A 21,538-nucleotide genomic window follows, 5' to 3' on the forward strand; every position below is an offset into this window, starting at 1 on the left:
ATAATTTGTGGTTGCAATGGTGGATCTTGTATAAGGGATCTCACTTATTCTTGTGTAACCTAAATGCCTCTTTTGGACTAATTATGGAACATCAATGTATGGCTTAATTACATCTTCTCCATAATATTCAAACTATCTTGTTTGTAAAGCTTGACTCCGTAATTCATTGGATAGGTACCAGTGTTGGTCCACCATCCTATATATTTCCTATGGATTTCCCTCTTGTGCTAGAGGAGAGCTGGCCTAAAGTGAGAGGAAGAGTTGTTGTGGTGACAATGAGCAACCTTCCTAAGTGTTTCCAGGGTTGCACATGGGTTTGAGACTCTGAATATCTTTGAGTGCAGGTCTAGGAGGTAACAGGAATCATACTGGAATCATGTGCACAAACTGGTGTGTTTTGGATAAAGTTTATCCTACACACATATATATAAATAAAAGAAATCTCCACAAAATGCAAAGAATCTAATCATAATTCTGCACATGCTCACAGAAATTTTAGATTTATACAGAAGCATCAAATCAATCTTTTACTCTCTACTCAAATATTATAACCATTTTTTCTTATATCCTTCATAGTTAAAAATACTCTTTCTGGTGTTCAGCCGTTTATGACCTATCCCACCCAACCTTGAATTCATAAATCACTTCACCCTTCCTTAACAATTCATACATCACTTTATTTGAAATGCAGTCAAGTATTAAGATCCACTATGCTTCATGTGTCTGCATTTTGTTTGTGCCAAGACACTTGGGAATAGCAAAAGAAAATAAATGTTTGGTGCTCATTATCATACACTCTATTAAATTGATGTATCTGTCTACAAGAAGTGTAAAATATCTAACCTGCAATTCCTTTATGAGTCGTAAATCTTTCCAATCCATAATCGATAGATGACCCTTGCGACCCGCCATTACCATGTAACGACCATTCAAAGTGTAATTCACGATATATGGTCCAAATTCTGTTCAAAACAAAAATGTTCTTCACTATCAGCAATATGGAAGACAATATCCTGATCAAAAAGTGCACCCTATACCATCTCTTTAGCAAAATTAACTAAGAAGTAGCTCCCATGATACAAAGCCAATATAGATAATATTCTATAGTGAACAAGCCTCAAAATTCCAGGCAGAACAAAAGGGTATAGCATTTAAGCCGATATCAATTCAACAGTTGGCGCAGATAATTATATACCTTCTGAGAAAAAGATAATTGTATACCTTGTAGCTTAATGTCAAATGCCTTCCTCGAACTCAAAAGATCTACCTCACGAACAATGTCTTCTTGTTTGTAGTTGCTTGTCTTTTCTAAGCCTTCTGCCTCCAAGTACCCTCCCTCACTTGGTAGAAGCCACTGACAATGACATGAAAGGCTTGTACAGATAAATATCCAAAATCTTGAATTACTAAGCTTCCACCGATTTGAAATAAATAACTAGTTTTGGAAGAAGAAATATTTTAAGCAATTTTTCAAACATAAATTTTTATGAGAGAGCATCACAAAATGCCTAAACCTTTCAACCTTGTTTTTCCATGTAAGCATCAACTATCCCTAACAAATTCAGCAATGCTATCATTGTATGTAGAAAGCCAAATATTAAGGATGTATTATGCTTCTTGACAACACATAATTACCTATGCAGTGTTTACTGAATTATTTTACTACAGTTCCAATAACAGAAAAAGATACATACAAAAACCTGTGCTTATCAAGCAAAAAGAAGATCGGTATTAATAATCCAGCAGAACTCAGTGCTGTCTGTGACTGTCTGGAAAAATAGTTCTTAAAGGGGAACATTGGACTTGCTCGATATGTAAAGGACAAACTCCCTCAAATCAATCAGTATCCAAGAATTTGGTAAATCAGATAACACGAATACAGCTTCCACAAGGTCAGCATAATATTTGTCCTGCATGCATCCAGAAGATACAACACCAGGCTAAACCAAAACAGAGAAAACCAATTCCCTTGCAATATTTGAAATAATAAAGCAATTATCAGGTTACAAGTTGCCAAGCAAATAAATAAATCCACCATCTGAAACTTCCATTTCTAGGAGAGAGTATCCCACCTAAGGAAATATTCTACTGTGTTGAAAATAAGGGTACCAAGGAGGTGCTTCTTACACATTTCTCCTTTTGGCCTAGGGAGACACATTAATCACCTTTTGTCTAAGTGACATTATGTGTCTAATTAATGTCAAGGGGCTAAAGTACTTTTTATGTGGAGATGTACTAGGTACTTTACATTATTAAAGTCACATGTGTTTTAAAAGTCACCTTATTTGAAAAGTGCTAAGTACACTTTATACTATTTAAGTGATTTTTATATTCTAAAAGTGACTTTATGAGGAAAAAGTGACCATAGTACTAAAACATTAAAAAGTACTATGGAGGCTCATTAATTGAAGGGGGGCACATTAAAAAAAGGGTCAAGAAGAAACGATCTCCACCCTCGATCTAATGAGCTGACATTTAATCTCAGCCATTAGATCTAAGGGTTAGGGTTCTCATCTTATTGAGAAGACAAAAAGGAGGAAAAAGAAAATTAGAGCTCATTATTCTCATGGGAGCTATTGAGGAGAGGAGCAAGGAGACAGGAGGAGGAGAGCTTGGAAATTCTACAGCAGAGAGAGCAAGGATCAAGCTACAGGGTTCAAATCTCTAGAAGGCCAAGTTCAAGCCTGTGTGGGAGCTCGAATCTCAAAGAGGAATGCAGATAAATCATTTACTGCTTGTTCTGAGCATGCTTCAGGTTTTAAGTCAGATTTGTTTCAACGTTCAGGCAGCAGAGAAATCCTCTTTCACTCAGCCACTCGAATCCCAAGATTTCCGGGCCTGTACAGCGAAAATCTCAGGCCTCCATTTCCTGTGTATACTCAGTGAAAATTTCAGGCCAGCTCAGTGAAAATTTCAGACCTGCTTTCTCCAAGTTCGACCAGCTTGTTTTAAGGCATGTTTGAGTGAGGAAACTTGGGTTCTTAAGGCTGATAAGGTGACTGTACAATGGGTCTGCTGAGAAATCTAGGGCATCATGAATTAGGTGATTTCTCTTAATTAGTAACTGCTTGTGAGTGTCTTTTACAACTTTATATTAGGATCTTCTACTTAGATTGTTAGTGTTCTTCTTCATCAAACAGCTACCAATGCATTAACATAAATAGACAAGAGACGCAGAATGTAGGCTATAAGCCAGGACCAAAACCTCCCACTCTTTGAGAGGAAAACCCGCACAAAATTCTTCTTATAGAGATTCCAATTGACGAATACCAAGACCAAGACCCTTGACCTATTTGCCACTCCAAGACCAAGACACAAGTTCTCTTGACAGTCAACCTTCTTCTTGACTCTTCTTCCGCTTTGACCTTCTTAGCACCAAGACATAGTTTCCACCGAGACCTTGTCACTAACATGACACAGATCTTATTTCTGTGATGGCATTGAGTCCTCATCAATACCTTCAAACTGTGATAGTACCGAGCCTTGCTCACCATGGAGACACCAAAACAAAGTTACAGAGACAGCTCCAAAACAAACTGTGGATGGACTGAGATCATCGCCTATCCGAGCACACAGAGATGGTTACCAATCTGTAATAGCAATGTACTGTGAGACTGTATTTCTGAACCGAGACATAGAGATTTTTTTTGTGCTAGAACCGAAACTTGGATCACTGTAATTTCTCCAAGATTTTTCCTCGCTGTAACGAGACAGTTTTATCTTGACTGCTCCGAGTTTATCTCTATACTTCTGTACCCTAGTCCGAGCTCCTTCACCAAACTTTCTTCTACACTCTCATCTGAACTTAGCACTGTAATTGTCATCCGAAAATCTCAGGGATATCCGAACTTCTGAACTGTGGAAATGGAATAATCTACACGGCTATTTATACTGGTTGTCCCATAAATAAGCCGACATGTGAAACTGAATAGGTGTGTCTCCATTTAGGTGAGCCGACATGAGATTTTTACTCCTTGAGGCCGACTTGAAGAGGAGAACTTGCATTTGTCTTTGGAGGTCTTCCAGACATTTCTATAAACTCATATACATTTGAAATATACCCAAGAAGGGCTCTCCATACATGACATTAATTCTTTTGACAAATCCTAAATGCTCACAAAGGGAGCCATCTAAAAATAAAATCCCTTGCTCATGAAACCCATGAGGCAAGCCAATAATAATTTTAGTTTTCATCATTTACAGAAATCACAATTACATGTCATTATAAAGACCGAACCTAGTTACACTTTTCAACAGGGTCCATTACAACAGTGAAGGAGCTGTGAGAGAGGCAGTATTTTCTGCTGGAGGAGACCAGACTGTGGTCTTAGATTTATCAGTCCAGACCTCTGTGCAAAGACAACCTCATAAATGCTTCTTCAAAGGAAAGAGATAAGTTAATCTCTTGTTGTATTTTTGTTGTATAAAATTTCCAACAAGCAAATAAAAATCCTCCTAGAAGAACTGGTTTTCCCCTTGTGGGTTTTTCCAGGGTCAATTGACCAAAAATAAGTGTGTTAAATTCATGTGCATGCTAGCAATTTTCTCTTGTATCAGTTGTGGAAAAATGATAGAGTAGCTCTTATGTTTTAAGTAAATGCAAATCTGATATAAATATCAATCAAATGTTTTTAATATTTTATGATGGGTTTGGGCATTAAACCATGCAAAGCTTGAAAATTGGGTTGGGCTACAGCACTCTTAAATTTGCTACATGGCATCAAAGCCTGAAGGTGTTCAGATCTGAAAAGTTCATCAGCTGATACAAAGACTAGTATGCAAAACTTCTGCATATTCAGCGAACAGCAGTCACTAAACCTCATTCAGAAACCCAAAGAAATGTTGGTTAAGAGGAAGGAGACTGCCTAGTATCAAATCTGCTCCATTTTGTTGGTTGTGACTCGTGAGGGTCATGGCCACTAGGTTGAGGGTAGAGGGCAGATTGAGTGAGGCTGATAATTTTGGCCCTTGGAAGGAGAGGATGACACTTTTGTTTGAGGAGTTGAAGATATGGGACATTGTAGAGAATGCAGTGCAACCTCCTACTGACCAAACACAGTTGACAAAATTCAACAAGAAGAATGTAAAAGCAAATAGGATCATCCTTGATGCCATCAATAATCACCTATTCCCTCATGTGACAGGGATGAAGTTTGCCTACGAGATTTGGGAGTCTCTAGTCACATTACACCAAAGTTCCAATGAGAACAGGAAGATGGTGTTGAGGCAAAAGCTAAGAAACACCAAGATGACCAAGACCAACAGTGTGACCTCATACCTCACCAGGATTTCATAGGTGAAGGAGGAGTTGGCTGCCGTGGGAGAGGCTATCCCAGAGGACCAGTTGGTCAAGATTGCATTAAATGGGTTCACCGAGAAATGGGATGGATTCATACATGGCATTGTGATTAGAGAGCACTTTCCAGACTAGAGGAGGATGTGGGACGATTTCATCCAAGAGGAGTGCCATGGCGGGTAGCCAGAGTGGTGGGGAAGGTGAGGAGAAAGTTGCTCTTGCGGCAAAGGGCAAGAAGAATAAGTCCAAGAAGGGGTCTTCTAGTGGAGCAAAGCAGAAGAAGGGGAAGCAAAAGGCAAAGGAGAAAGACATGAGCAAAGTGAAATGCTTTGCTTGTGGGAATATGGGTCACTATTTTGTTCAATGTCCCAACAAGAAGAAGCAAGGAGTTGCAGCTTCAGCAGAGGTGGACGATTTCACTTCCCGATTTGACATTGAGTTTGCCTTATCAACAAAAGTGGATGAGTCTGCCTTGGTGGTGAGTTTAGCCACTCATGTTACATCTTCCCGTGCTTGGTTTGTTGACAATGGAGCATCCTGCCATATCACTGGAGTGAGAGAGCACTTCATGAGTTTCTTAGAGGATGATATTGACTTGGAGGTTGTGCTTGGAGATAACTCCAAGGTCAGAGCGGCAGCAGTGGGGACAGTATCATTTCAGAGGGAGTCATTGCCTCCTCTAAAGGTGACTGATGTTCGTTATGTTATAGTGTTGGAAAAGAACTTGATATCAGATTCTAGCTTGGAGGACAAAGGGTATGAGGTTGTGTTCCATAGAGGATAGGTCTTGATATATCCCAAGGGATCTAGTGTTGAGCATGCTAGACCTACTGGAGTCCGAAGTGGGAAGTTATACAAGTTTATGTTTCAGCTTATTAGAGTCTTGGTGGCACAAACCAGCAGCAATGAGTTGTGCAAGCTATGGCATAGGAGGATGGCCCACTTGCACCATGGAGCTTTGAGGATGCTGAGGGAGATGGTTATTGGTTTACCAAAGTTTAGCACGGAGCATCATGATGTGTGCAGGGGGTGTGCTTTGGGAAAGTACCCCAAGATACCTTTCCCAAGCAACGACAACAGAGCTATAGGTATCCTTGACTTGGTACACTCTGATGTTTGTGGTCCTATGTCTCATGTATCTCTGAGCAGATGTGAGTACTATGTGACCTTCATTAATGACCACTCCAGGATTTTCTTTCTAAAGACCAAGGACGAGGCCTTCAAGAGGTTCCAAGATTTTAAGGCTCTTATGGAGAGCCAAACAGGGAGGAAGATCAAGGTGTTGAGATCAGATAATGGGGGTGAGTATACCTCCACGGAGATGAAGGAGTTTTGTAGGAGTGTGGGCATCAAGAGGGAGTACATAGTGCCTTATAACCCCCAGCAGAATGGGGTGGCAAAGAGGAAGAACAGGGCCATAGTGGGTGCAGCTAAAGCCATGTTGCATGACCAGAGATTACCTTTCTTCTTGTGGGCCGAGGCGTGTAACACTGTCGTGTATTTGCAGAGAAAGAGCCCACATAGAGTCTTGGGGAACAAGACTCCTAAGGAGGTGTTTACTGACAAGAAGTCGAAGGTTGGGCACATTAGGATCTTTGGGTGCCTTACATATTCACACATCCCTAAGGAGAAGAGGACAAAGTTGGAACCCACTTGTAGAGAAGGGTATCCTAGTGGGTTACAATGAGACTAGCAGGACCTATCGCATATATATTCCTACACAGAGGAAAGTTGTCTAGAGGCAAGATGTGAGATTTGAGGAGGAGAGGGCCTTGAAATGGTCTTGGGAGGTTGATCAGGTAGAGCAGCAGGCTCCTCGATAAGGGGCCACACCACAAGTTTCAAGAGCATCAGTGGTACACTAAGTGGGCTTGATTGTGGGGAAAAACTCCACAGTTAAGCGCGCTTGAGCCAGAGGAGTTCTGGGATGGGTGACCTCCTGGGAAGTCCTGGTTACCGGGTGCAAGCCCCGGAAGTGATGATTGATGCTATGTGATTCGTTCTCCACATTTCACTAGTTTCAATCCCACTTCTTCACCCCTGTGAGCATCACCCGATGCAATGAGTGCTAAGTGAACTATTCAAAAATCATGAGAAATTAGTCAGTTACGACTACCTCTCATGGAAATGGTCATACGTGAATGATCTTACTTAACGCAGTTGAATCCCAAAAATGATATCTAGGATCACCTTCTTCAGGGGTGATAGGTTCACAGACTCTAGTATCACCGAGTGCATGATCACCTGGTGCAGGATCATCAAGTGCAAAATATCAGAGTCCAAGATCTCCATTGGTCATAACAGAGCCTTCCTCATGAGGAGGAGAGGCTCCAGTTGAGGATTTTCCCATACCACCCAAGGAGGCTACTACAAGGAGAGGAAGCCAAGATGGCTTCGTGACACCCTGAAGAAAGCCCGGGAGGCAATGGGGAAGCCCAAGTGGTCAATGAGGGAAAGCAGACCACCAAAGAGGTTGGGTGGCTTTGTGGAAGATGTCGTGAAGACAAAGCCAACTAGTTATGAGGAGGTCGCCAATCAACAGATCTAGAAGGATGCCATGGTGGAGGAGTATGCCTCCATCATGAAGAATGATGTTTGGGAGGTAGCGCCGAGACCTGAGGGGAATTCGGTGGTGACTTCCAAGTGGCTCTACAAGATCAAACATGTTGTGGATGGTAGCTTGGAGAAGTTCAAAGTTCATTTTGTGTCGTGGGGGTCCTCACAAGCAGGGTTGCGAGGGAGTGCTTCCCCCCCCCCTCTTGAATCGCTCCCAGAGAGCACTCCGAGCGGGAGCGAATCAAGAGCGACCCGAGAGCGCGCTCCCGCAAAACGAAACAAAAAATCTCTCCTTGGTTTTTTCACAAAAATTTTGTCACAAAGATGTTCCAAATGCAATTTTTTTTCAAATAAACAAGAGTTTTTTAGTAGGGCAACCTAATATTCAAACTTATGTCCCTCGTATTAATATGCAATTCATGGTAAATTCTTAATGTTAAATGCTAGAGGCCATCTAGAGCCTATTTGTTGATATATTTTTGGTTCAGAGATGGATTACACTCAATGTTATTTTGGTTATGTGCACCCTTACATGTTATATAAATGAGAACTTGTAACTTGTGGACGTGGTTGATGAAGATTATAACTTCTAGATGATTGACGTTATATGGTTTAATCCATGTTTTTATGCTTTTTATATCTAATTCATCATTTTCCATTCTTTTGCTGACATATATGCATCAAAATATATATTATATTAAAATTCGCTCTTGACCCAAGAGCTTTTGAAAATGTCGCTCCCCACTCCCACTCCCCGCTTCCGCTCCCGCTCCCATATAACCTTGCTCACAGGTAGAGGGAGTTGACTATGAGGAGACCTTCGCTCCTGTTGCTCATTACACTTCCATTAGAACAGTCATATCTATAGCAATTGAGATGGGTTGGAGGATTCACCAGATGGATGTGAAGATTGTCTTTCTCAATGGCGTTATACAAGAGGAGGTGTACATTGAGCAGCCACAGGGCTTTGAGGTGCATGGAAGGGAGTCTCATGTGTGTAGGCTTAAGAAAGCCTTATATGGACTAAAGCGGGTGTCGAGGACATGGTATGAGAGGATAGATGCCTACTTGCAAGAGATGGGTTTATAGAAGAGTGATGCAAATCCGAACCTATACTTCATCATAGTTGGTGACGATCCACTCATTCTGGTTTTTCATGTGGATGATTTTTTTATTACAGGAGACAATAGACTCATCCAGCACTGCAAGAGAGATCTTGTTTCATTGTTTGATATGACCAATATGGAACTGATGCACTACTTTTTGGGGTTGAAGGTTTGGCAGGAAGATGGGCATATCATCATTGGTCGGGGCAAGTATGCAGGGGATATCTTGAGGAGATTCTATATGGAGGTTGTAGGCCTATGGCTACTCCTATGATCATCAACTAGAAGAAGTTGCATGCCTCAGATTCTGAGTTGGTGAACCCCACCTTGTATTGATAGTTGATCGGTTCCTTGTTGTATCTAGTCAACACTGGACTGGATATTTGTTTCGCAGTCAACACATTGAGTCACTTTATGATGGAGCCCAGGAGAGTGCACTGGTGCGAAACATGTGTTGAGGTACCAACCAAGCATAGTGGACTATTGTATGGACTATGTCAGGTGTGATGGAGTCAGATTGATTGGTTGCACGGACTCAGATTGGGCTGGCAGTGCTAGTGACAGGAAGAGTACTTTCAGGTGTTGTTTCTCATTGGGCTCAACAGTTGTGTCATGGTTCAGTAGGAAACAGAGGTCAATGGCATTGAGCAACACAGAGGCAAAGTATATGGCAGCTAGTCAGGCAAGTTACGAGGCACTGTGGCTTCGCAAGATGCTATTTGGTTTATTTAGTTAGACGCTGAGACCAACTACAATATACTGTGATAATCAGAGTTGCATCAAACTCTATGAGAATCCAATATTTCATGACTGGTCAAAGCATATTGAGATAAAATACCACTTCATCGGAGACTGGGTTCAGAAGGGAGTTGTGAAGCTTGAGTATATATCCACGAATGAATAGGTAGCATACATTCTCACCAAGTCATTGGCAAGGGGCAAGCATGTATTCTTTAGAGACAAAATGGGAGTGGTGAGAAACACCTTCCTCAATAAGAGGGAGTGTTGAAAATAAGGGTACCAAAGAAGTGTTTCCTAGGCATTTCTCGTTTTGGCCTAGGGAGACACATTAATCACCTTTTGTCTAATTGACATTATGAGTTTAATTAACGTCAAAAGACTACAATAATTTTTATGTGGAGATGTAGTAGGTACTTCAAGTTATTAAATTCATGTGTTTTAAAAGTCACTTTATGTGAAAAAATACTAAGTACACTTTATATTATTAAAGTGACTTTTATATTCTAAAAGTGGCTTTATGAGGAAAAAGTGACCATGGTACTAAAACATTAAAAAGTACTATGGAGGCTCATTAATATAAGGGGGACCATATTAAAAAGCGGGTCAAGAGGAAATGATCTCCACCCTTGATCTAATGAGCAGAGATTTAATCATAGCCATTAGATCTAAGGGTTAGGGTTCTCATGTTATTGAGAAGACAAAAAGGAGGAAAAAGGAGATTAGAGCTCATTATTCTCATGAGAACTATTGAGAGGAGCAAGGAGATAGGAGGAGGAGAGCTTGGAAATTCTACAGCAGAGAGAGCAAGGATCAAGCTACAAGGTTCAAATCTCTAGAAGGTCGAGTTCAAGCCTGTGTGGGAGCTCAAATCTCAAGGAGGAAGGCAGAGAAATCATTTGTTGCTTGTTCTGGGCATGCTTCAAGTTTGAAGTCAGTTTTGTTTCAATGTTCAAGCGGTAGAGAAATCCTCTTTCACTCAGCCACTCGAATCCCAAGACTTTTGTGCCTCTACAGCGAAAATCTCGGGCCACAGTTTCCTGTGTATACTCAGCGAAATTTTTGTGCTAGCTCAGTGAAAATTTCAGGCTGTGTTTCATGTGTATTCTCTGCAAAGAATTCGGGCCAGTGGAGCTAAAATTTCAGGCCTGTTTTCTCCAAGTTGGAGCAGCTTGTTTTAAGGCATGTTTGAGTGAAGAAACTCAGGTTCTTAAGGCTGATAAGGTGACTGTACAATGGGTCCATTACAACAGTGAAGGAGCTGTGACAGAGGCAGTATTTTTTGCTGGAGAAGATCAGACTGTGGGCTTAAATTTATCAGTCCAGATCTCTGTGCAAAGACAACCTCATAAATGCTTCTTCAAAGGAAAGAGATAAGTTAATCTCTTGTTCTATTTTTGTTGTATAAAATTCTAAGAAGCAAATAAAAATCCTCCTAGCAGAACTGGTTTTTCCAGGGTCAGTTGACCAAAAATAAGTGTGTTAATTCATGTGTGTGTTTGCAATTTTCTCTTGTATCAGTTGCGGAAAAGTAAATGGTAGAGTAGCTCTTATGTTTCAAGTAAATGCTAATCTGATATAAATATCAGTCAATGTTTTTATGTTAAATTTGGCAACTAGGGCCAAACTCCACCTTAGACAGCTCATATGATGGAGATGATATTTTTGTTGGATTCTTCTTTCTGAGAGGTGTAGGATTGATCTAAATATCATCTCATTCTGACATGTATAAATGGAATTATGAATTTATTTCTTCTATGGACAAATTGTCAAGGTCGGCCAGCAATCTAATGTAGGCTTAGAAGCCCAAAAAAACATGTCTTTTCACTCTCAACGTTGCATATAAATAGAAGGAGCATCTACCTCATTTGATCATCATTCATCTCACACATATCTCTCTCTCCTCGTCTGATTGGGTGTACGGATTTCTGGGCAGCCTCTCAACTCCACACATGCGAAGGACACTTTGAGATTTTCTGTTTCATGCATTGACCAAATTGCAGAAGGTTTGACCAGCATTGACCGCAGGTTTGAATCTGCGTTGACCAAGTTCGACTGATATTTTTGGGACTGTTTTTTGTTGATTTAGACTGTCCTTGGAGGCTGAATTGACTAGGTTTGACTGAACTGATTTGAAGGTGTAATTCTGTTAAGTTGACCAACATTGACTTTCTGGTTAGGGCATCCTGTTGACTGCAGTTTCACTAGACAGATTTGACTGTGATTGGGCAAGTGAATTTTTGTATATTGTACTCTCTCTCTGCTGAACTTTTGAAAAATAATAAGAAGAATTGATCAAAGGGTTTCCCCACATTGGGGTTTGTCCCTAGCATGCACCACATCTTGTGTCCTCTTGTCTTGGCTTGTCTTCTGCTTTTTATTTATGTTCTATCTACATTTACTATCATGTTAATGTGATTGTTAATCTAGAAATTGATATTGGACTTGTTGTCGCACAAAGTGTCTAGGCACCGCGACAACGCTCAGAGCAAGGGCTATCACTCTAATCCTTACTCACTCCATTTAGAGTTTAGACTCTATCCTGGACAAGTCAAGCATGGTAGTCCCTAAGGTGAATGAATGAGAATAGTCTGTGAAACACAGACTCTAGAAGACTTAAAGATGGACACCTTGATGAATTTAAAACAAATCTTGGTCCACTAAGATGGATAGATTAAAATAAGACACAACCACAAGATAAAAATAATTATAGACCATTGTCTTTATATTCAATTAACCATAAACTGAACAGAAACAAGATATCCCGAGCAATTTATAAATGTGATGAAAACGACAATCATGAACAATTAAATGTCAAAGCCCAAAACCTTATCACCCAAGATATTATAGCAATTAAATCCTGTGAAGAATTATGAAATTTAAATGCGAAGCAATGATTTCAGATTTAAAATGTTTTTCATTAATAACCCAGATCTAGAATAATTTATCATTCTCCAATAGTTAATGATTTTAAAACATTAATCGCACCTGACAATAAAGAAAACACTACCACTATAGGACACTAAGGAACTTTAAATTTGAACGTTAATTATCCCTTACGCAATTAAATTAGTGAGGTAAATAAAGAAATTAAATTTTTAATGTGACAAAAGTAAAACAAATCAAAAGGGTTAATAAATTGAAATTTTAATGAACCATAAGCCACATTAAAATTTTAATGAGCCATAGGCCACTTTAAAATTTTTAATGTGAAAGTGCAAATCTTCTTTTGATTTAATTCTTTTAGGAATTTTAAGGTCACATAAATGAAATTTTTTAATTTTTAGATCTTTTTAATGCTTTTTAAATGTTTTTGAATATTTTTTAAATGTATTAAATGAAATAAAAATATTAAAAAAAAAAATTAATCAATAATGTAAAACAAAACCCAAAAAAAGAAAAAAATTAAAATCAAAATAAAACAAACCTAGGATTAAAAAGTAAAAATGAAATCAAATTTGAAAATAAAAAAAAAATCTAAGTCGAAGTCATAAAATCAAAACAAAAAATGAAATGTAATTCAAAAAAAAAAATGAATTATTAATAAACCTAAACCTAAGTCATGCAAAAACATAAAATAAAGCAAAGAGAAAGAAAAAATTGAATGTTCGTTTTGTTGAATATGCAGGTCAACAGTGGCAGCGTTTCGACGGAGGAGACAGTACGCAAGCAAAATGGAGCTCGATGGAGGAGTTTCGAGGGGTTTTGAGGGTGGAATAATGAGGAATGACAGCAGGTAGCATTAGGAAGTGTAGAGGAAGCCGCGATGCAAATGGATAAGGGGGAAGGAGCACGCGGATGGCAGCCAGCGAGAAGGACGCAAGTCGATGGAGACAATAAGGGAAGGCCGCAGATGGGGAATGTAGCTGTGGGTTATGAAAATAACGCAGAGAAGGGAGTTCATGAATGGAGCCATGCAGAATAGCTAGCAGGTTTGAGGACGCTGGCAGCAACAGTAGGGAACGCAGGTTTAAAAAGAGGCAAGGGTTGCATTTTAATTGGAGCTACGGTTTAGGAGATGAGGGCAGCGGACTTGATGGAGGAGAAGCAGCGTTTTTTGCAAGGGACGAAAGTTGCAACAGAAAAGAAGAACGGAGATAAAATAAATCGAAATTTGCAGCTGAATATGATGGAATTGATGTATGTAAGCTGAAAAGACAGTGAGCCAAGCAAGCTGAAAAAACACAGCAAACAAAGGGGTTGTGATTTTGGCAACAAAAGAGGCAAGAGGGTTCTCTAAAAAATTCGAAATTTTCTGCAGCAAAGAATAAAAGAACCCCAAGCAGCAGCTCGGAAAACTCAGTCAACATATAAATGGTAGCCAGAAAACCCTTAAAAACATTTCCAGAAATTCTAATTAAAATATTGAATCCTTTTGCTTCAAATTTTCTTGAAACCCTTATAAAAATTTCCAGATTTAAAATTTGAATAATGTCCCTGGAAAATTATGTTGATAAACCCCAAAGATCCAGATCTTACCCTCCAGGGCCTAGATCTGGACTCTCCACAAACTTCTTCCTCATATTTGTAGCTGCACGACAACAAAAAAACACACAAATGATATATACAATGATAAAAAAACAAAAAACAAAAAAAAACCCCAGAAAAACGCATGTTCGAAAAAATACTTACAAAATTTACAAACTACAGGCTCTAATCAACCATATCTACCATTATGTTGCACATAAATTAAAAGATTTTTAAATTTTAAATATGCTAACTCGAAACTCTTCGTGCATCACCAACAAAAATCTTATGATAAGCCCGGAGCTAATTTAGCTAGCCTCTTCAGAAAACACAAATCGGGAATTGGCTGGTCCAACTGAAAACTTCCCCTAACGCCCGAGGATCTAAAATCAAGATTTCCCTACAAAACTCAATCCAGCCATCAAAATAGAGCGAGAAAATAATAATAAAACTCAAACAAATAGACATACCTGCTATTACGTTCAAAATTTAGATTATTATTCAAACTCCAGCAACTGAGCAAGATACATGTCACTCTTTAGAAGTTATCATCAATGGCTTTACAAAAAAATTACGCATGAAAACAACACATCTTACAATATTCCCATGAAGAGTAACACCAATAGAACTTAACCACAAAGTCTTTCTTTATTATCCAGAAAAAAGATTACATGAGATTCTTGCTAAGCACACGACTCAAATTTGGATGCATCAACTGACAAATGACTTCCTATTTAAAGATAAATCCTCCACCGGCTAGTTCGAGTGATCCTCGTCAAAGCAATCTTGACCGTTTATGAAAATTAAAATTTCTTTTAATCTCATTCGTTGAAATACTTCATCTTTGAGAAAAATCGAATATTTTAATTAAATGCATTTTATTTAACTCAAAAATTTAATTTCCCCAAAAATTTGACCTTGACTTAACCCCCAAGGATCAAAGGTTTAAAATTTGGCAAAATAATTAATTTACTTTAGTCCCAAGACCTTTTAAAATTTAATTTTTAAGGACCGACGAATTTTGCCTTTGGAGAATTTAAATTTACCTAGGACCTAGAATTAATTAAATTTTTGGCTTAGGATTTTAATTAATTTTTTCCCAGAAAATTTAGTTTATTAACCTATGAGGGGATAAATTATTTTTCAAACTCTCAAAACACTTTACATCATGATTTTCATATTTTTTACATTATAAGGGGGAAACCCATTTGTAATAGACCCTCACAGACTACCCATTTCTGCGACACAAATATAATTCGATAGACCAAGCAATTTGTAATAAAATAACCTAACCAAATAGTTAGGATTATTCCCAAATTACTTTTACATAGACTCGATCGCCTAAGATCCTAGTGACAATATCGATTCTAGCTTTGGGGTAAGACTGGAGGAAAACTCTGGCGACTATCCGAGAATGGATCGGTGAGACAAAAAACCTCCCAGAATGGATATCATCACTAGAAAAGTAGGTTTACCTAGGTCATTACAAACATGACACGAATCTGCTGAGATTATTTACATTATACACATGCAGAAAGAGTTTACATAACATCTTGGAAGTCAGGTTGATGATGATAGCTGGACGGCATGAACACATCGATCAAGTGTTATCCCTTTTGCAAAAAAAAAAGAGTGTATTGTTATGGGTCGTTGACAAGTAGTGGTCAACAGGGCTAATGAGAAAAATTGAAGTGAATTGCTCTTAAGCATAAAACATACCATTGTTATCTAAAATTAACATGGGATCAGAGTTGAGGTGAAGACAAAGCCCAAGCAAGAGTGAAAAGAGCAATCATTGAGAAGAGCAATCACTGAGATTTGTTGTACAAGAACAAGTTTCAATGGCCTCTGCATCTTATTTCAAACCTGATGACAAGCTCAATGATAAGTTTGATTATCATGCATGGAAGACGCCTCTTGATTTGACTTTGGAAGAACAGGATGTTATGGACTATGTGCAGGGAAAGATTACTGAACCTCCTTCAAATGCACCAGCTGCCACTAAGACAAAGTATAAGAAAGGTGAAGTCAAAGCTAAGAAGATCATCAAAGATTCTATTAACAAGCATTTGGTTGCATACATCTCCAATTTGAACACATCTAAGGAAATGTATGAGGTTGGTTAGCATGTTCAAAGTTAGCAATGCAAACCAAGTCCTATTTCTCAAAAACAAGTCGAAGGACATAAAGAAGGGAAGAAGTGAAGATATCCAATCCTACTTCATGAGGATTACCAGGATCAAAAATGATCTTCTTTCAACTGGAGAAGTTATTGTTGATAGGGAGCTCACTCTCATTGCCCTTGGACGTCTCCCTTGTGAATGGAATGTGTTCAACACTATTATCCTCAACAATGACAAGATTCCAAGTTTTGATGAATTGTTGACTAGATGTATTCAAGAAGAAACAAGGATGATGGAGAGAGACATGCCTTCAAATAGGAATGAACCTACTGCATTCTCTGCTCAAGGTAAAAAGAAGAACAATGCAGGTTCAAAGAAGCAATGTCAATGAAGATCGGGATTCAAAGATGGAAGGAAGGGAAGATGCTTCATTTGTAACAGGTTTTGCCACTATGCTAGGGAGTGTCCTAATAGAAGGGATACACCTCAGGATGATGACAACAACAATCAAAGGAATGACAGACAGATTCAACAACAAAGGAAAAATGAATGCTCCCGCTCTTCAACATGGAAATGGTCGACCTCCCAAAAGATCAAGAAACTCCAGGTATGATGAATCTAATGTTGTAGATAACAAGCAAAAATAGAATTATCTTATATCTACCTTCTCTACTTCCTCTCCTCCAGTGTTAGGGTCCCACCCTAACCCCCTTATTTATGTAATGGGATCACGTCATAGTCAAGAGTCAATAAAGCCCATATTAATAATTGTAAGTGGTTAATCCGCAATTAATGACGGAACCATAGTTAGTTGCAAATGGGCCGTAGTATTAGATAGATGGTATTAATAAAACCCACGGTATTGGCCCGTGGTATTGCATGTATGAGTCATATATAAAGGATAGAGACTCCCTGCGAGGAGCATCGTGTCTTATTTTGTAATCGAGCTCTGCTCTATTGGAGGTTGCCCCCTCGAAGAGGCAAGTGAAAATTACTCTCTGAATAATAAAATCATTGCTATTTTGTGTTCTGGGTATCTTTTCTTCGCATATTCTGTATTTGGATATAATTTTGCAGGTTAAGAGCATAACAAGTGGTATCAGAGCACTTTCCAGGGCCGGTGGGATCTCCATTTCTTAGCAAAAAAAATTTTGGCTAGAGACGTGTTCCGGCGTCTTTAAACCACGGGATCTGTCGTTGAGCGCATAAACCTGCGGATTTGGGGAGGCATGCACGCAGGAAATACAAGAGGTGGTCACGTCTGTTGGACTCCCTTGTAACCCCTGTGGGTACCCCTTCGAGTAGTAGCGCATTAGACAGAACCGCGCACGGACTGTCTTCTACGTAGCCTCTGGGTATATCAGAAGCCCCCTAGGCTCCCTTGAAACCTCGCCATAGATAAACCGTCGGCCGTCTTGCGGCTACAGTACACCGAGAACAGCACTCGGAGAGATTACTCGCCCGTACGATAGGGTAGTCGGGTTGTACGGCTAAGGGTACGGTCGATCCTCCTTAGTTAGAGCCCTGAAACCTCCACATTCAGCGTACCAGACTATGTAGCATGGTCGAGAAAATAGTCCCGAAGGGCAAGGAGCAAGCCCACAAGGAGGCGTATAATCATAATGGCAATGAACACAATGAGGGTGAGTCTAGCCACTCTCCCCACGTCTAGCACACCCACCAACAACCCAGTCAGCGACCTCCCAAGTTGGATATGCATAAATTTGACGGTTCTCACCCGTCAGCATGGATAGCACAAATGGAGCAGTATTTCAAACTGAATCACATCTTCGATGATGAGACTCAGCTTATGTTGGGGAGCATGTACTTGGACAATGAAAGGTGGCAATGGTGGGAATGGCATCAACGTTGCACTGGACCTTTTAGGACTTGGACCAAATTCACCAAAGCTCTTCAAGACCGCTTTGACCAGGAATCATCTTTTTTGGGTCGTCTTACTAAGCTCCGACAGACTGGTACAGTGGATGAATATATTACAGCTTTTGAAGCCTTAGCCTTCTGCACTTGGGGTCTCTCAGATGTGTTCTACACGGAATGTTTTATCAGCGGTCTTAAAGAAGCTATCAAAGCCCAAGTCCTACTGCACCACCCTCCCACATGGACGGAGGCTTGCAAGGTAGCTCGTAACGTGGAACGTGCATTAGCAGCCCAATACAGTCGCCCAAATTTCTCCGCTAAAGGTCGCCCCCCACAGGGTCACAACACGACTCAAACACTTAAGGTCCAAAAGGTGTCACCTGCGGAAATGGCAGAAAGAAGAAAGCAAGGCCTATGTTACTACTGTGATGAAAAATACTCCCCAGGTCATAAATGCAAGGAGCCCAAATTTTTTCAAATTGATGCCACTGCCTACAGCTCAACAGAGGAAGATCCACCACTGGAGGAACATGAGCCGCTAGAAAAAGACACCCAAAAGGACAATGTCTCTGACGAACCAGTTATTTCGTTGCATGCTTTGGCAAGAATTTCTTCCCCTCAAACTCTCAAAATCAGAGGTTTTATTAAACATCGCCTAGTAGTAGTCTTGATTGATAGTGGAAGTACACATAATTTCATCCATCAAAAAGTCGCAGAAGCAGTGCATTGTTTTGTACGAGCAGTTTCTAACTTCCAAGTTCAAATTGCGGATGGAGGCACAATGAAATGTGAAGGCCGCTGTGAAAATGTCAAACTTCAAATGGGGGATTATCAGTTGAAAACCCACATGATTGCCATACACATGGGGGGTTGCGACATTGTCCTCAGCGCTAAATGGCTCCGCACTCTTGGGCCAATCACAATGGATTTCCAGGAGTTATATATGAGTTTTAAGCAGAACAACTACAAACATACCCTCCGTGGACTCCAGGCGGGAGCCCCTGTAAAGTTTTGTAGATGTTCTATGCTAAGAGCAATTTCACTTTTCTCACAGCAATCATACAAGTAGATAAGCAAAATGCAGATAGAACATATAAGCAGATCTTACAGAAGACAAATCAGAAACAAGAAAAATGTATGTGTTCGTTTCGGCGGTCAACAGGATGCTTCAACCAGCAAAGTCTCCTTTGGTCAGCCAGCCCAGCATGTGTCACAACAACCCTCCAACCAGTAGATGAGTCAACCCAAGTCAGTTCTACAAAAGTCAACGTTGTCATGAAAAGTCAACGCAGGGGCAGCAAGCTAAAAGTCAACGCAGTAGCAAAACGGTCAACCCTTTGACCTCGATTTTTGTGCCAGGTAGTACGGCCTTCAAAAATCGAACCTCCCACAAGTTTTCAGCTTGTTTGGACCAAGCGTTGACCAAAGTCAACGCTGGTCAAACTTCTGCGAAACCCTAGCAGTAGAAACCCTAGCAGCAGAAAAATCCTCTTCGTCCTTCCCACGCGTGGCTGAAATTCGTCCTCCAGGTAGCTCGTACTTTTTAGGATGAGAGAGGAAGATGTGAGTTGTGTTGTGATCAAATTCTCTCCAACTTTTCCTATATATATATCCATCAATGAGGGTGTGTGACACATCTGTTGGGCATGTGAGCCTACATTACAAAACTGGCTGACCTTGCACATATAGTTTATTAAGAATAATAAATTCAAAATATAAGTTCTGCTCATCGGATTAAGACTATTTTTATATGGATTTTACACCTCTCAGAAAGAGGAATCCAACAATATTAGCCTCTTAATCTGAGCATCAGAACATGGAGTTTGGACCTAGTTGTCCAAATTTAACACTCCCTCTCAACTAGGGAGAACTCCATCTATTAGTGCAATTAACATCGTGAGTCATCCCGCCGAAACTTGCTTTGCTGGCTTCTTTATTTCAGAACAGAAGTGGGTCAGTCACAAAGACATCATTCCCTGACTGACATAATCAGTCCAGAGGTCCCAGACCTCACAAATCTTGATCCCAGATCAAGTGGTTGGACCATGCCATCCTAGATAGAGAGTACGGCAATCTCTGATGCGTCCATCAGTCTTTGCTAATAGTCTCTAGCTTTTCCACACCTCATTGGCCAAATGAGAGGTACTTCCCATGAGCCCTGAACTCAATGGGTAGGATGCATACGGGGCACAGATTAAATGAGTGGCGAACCAGCTCAATAATCACAAGGGTGGGGCAGAAGCATTATGAGTGCTTATAGCTCCGAGAAGCTATCCCCAAAGCCCCCCAGAGCTCCCAGAGCTCATCGTCCAACAGGACCCACATCATAGGGTCTTTCCACGACACCAAGACTCTCACGGAAGGTTAGGAACTTGACCTTCCCCAGGGGCTTAGTGAGAATATCCGCGACCTGCTCATCAGTTCCTATATGATCGAGCCTTACGGCGCCTCGCTGTACCATATCCCAGATAAAGTGGTACCTGATATCAATATGCTTGGATCGGTCGTGGAACACAGGATTCTCAGTCATACGAATCCCACTCTGATTATCACAGAGTATTACAGTGGTATCTAGCACATGTTGGAACAGCTCACTAAAGAGCTTTCTCAACCAAACTGCTTCACAACAGGCCATACTAGCAGCAATGTATTCGGCCTCCGCGGTGCTCAAAGCCACCGACTTCTGCTTCCTGCTCATCCATGAGATCGAAGCAGAACCAAGATTGAAACAGCATCCAGATGTGCTCTTACGATCCACCACACTGCCAGCCCAATCGGCATCAGTATATCCCCGGAGTATCACACTCCCGGCAGTGTATCTCAGCCCATGGTTTATCGTGCCCCGAAGATATCTCAAAAGATTCTTGGCACCAACCCAGTGAAAATGATGAGGCTCAACCATCTGTTGACTCAAAGTATTCACTGCAAAACATATGTCCGGACGGGTGTTCACTAAGAACATCAAAGCTCCTATGAGTTGACGATACTCAGTAGGATTGGCCAAGATAGGCCCTGCAGCGCTGCCACTCAACTTCTTAAAGTTGAGTTCCATTGGTGTCGACACGGACTTACAGTCCACCATCCCAAATCTTTCCAGAAGCTTCACAATATACTTTCCTTGAGAAAGGAAAATCTCTCCAGGTCTCTGCCAGACCTCCAGGCCTAGGAAATAGTGCATCAGTCCTAGGTCTTTCATCTCGAACTCAGCAGCAAGCTCCCTCTTACATTGATGAATGAGAGGGTCATCACCTGTCAGGAAGAGGTCGTCCACATACAGCACTAGAATGAGAGGCTTTCCTTCCTCAACCTTAAAGTAAAGGTTTGGATCAGCATTGCTTCGAGTGAAGCCCAGCTTCATCAAGTAACTATCCATC

The 21,538-nt window shown here is 40.4% G+C and overlaps 1 protein-coding gene across 10 annotated transcripts in view; it reads right to left on the reverse strand.

The window, feature by feature from the left end:
• The window catches only part of LOC149232942 (putative U3 small nucleolar RNA-associated protein 7), a 109,698-nt gene that overhangs the window by 5,168 nt on the left and 82,992 nt on the right, over positions 1-21,538 (reverse strand). For all 10 annotated transcript variants that reach the window (XM_089379569.1, XM_089379575.1, XM_089379568.1 and 7 more), the window contains 2 exons: positions 1,222-1,354; positions 844-962 (listed from right to left, as the gene is read on the reverse strand). In XM_089379569.1, the coding sequence (XP_089235695.1) occupies positions 844-962; positions 1,222-1,354 (252 nt within the window). The remainder of the gene's footprint in view (positions 1-843; positions 963-1,221; positions 1,355-21,538) is intronic.

The sequence above is a fragment of the Pinus tabuliformis genome, chromosome J (genome assembly GCF_031772625.1).
Source record: "Pinus tabuliformis cultivar Carrire ecotype Pingquan chromosome J, CPIR1, whole genome shotgun sequence".
Classification (NCBI taxonomy): domain Eukaryota; kingdom Viridiplantae; phylum Streptophyta; class Pinopsida; order Pinales; family Pinaceae; genus Pinus; species Pinus tabuliformis.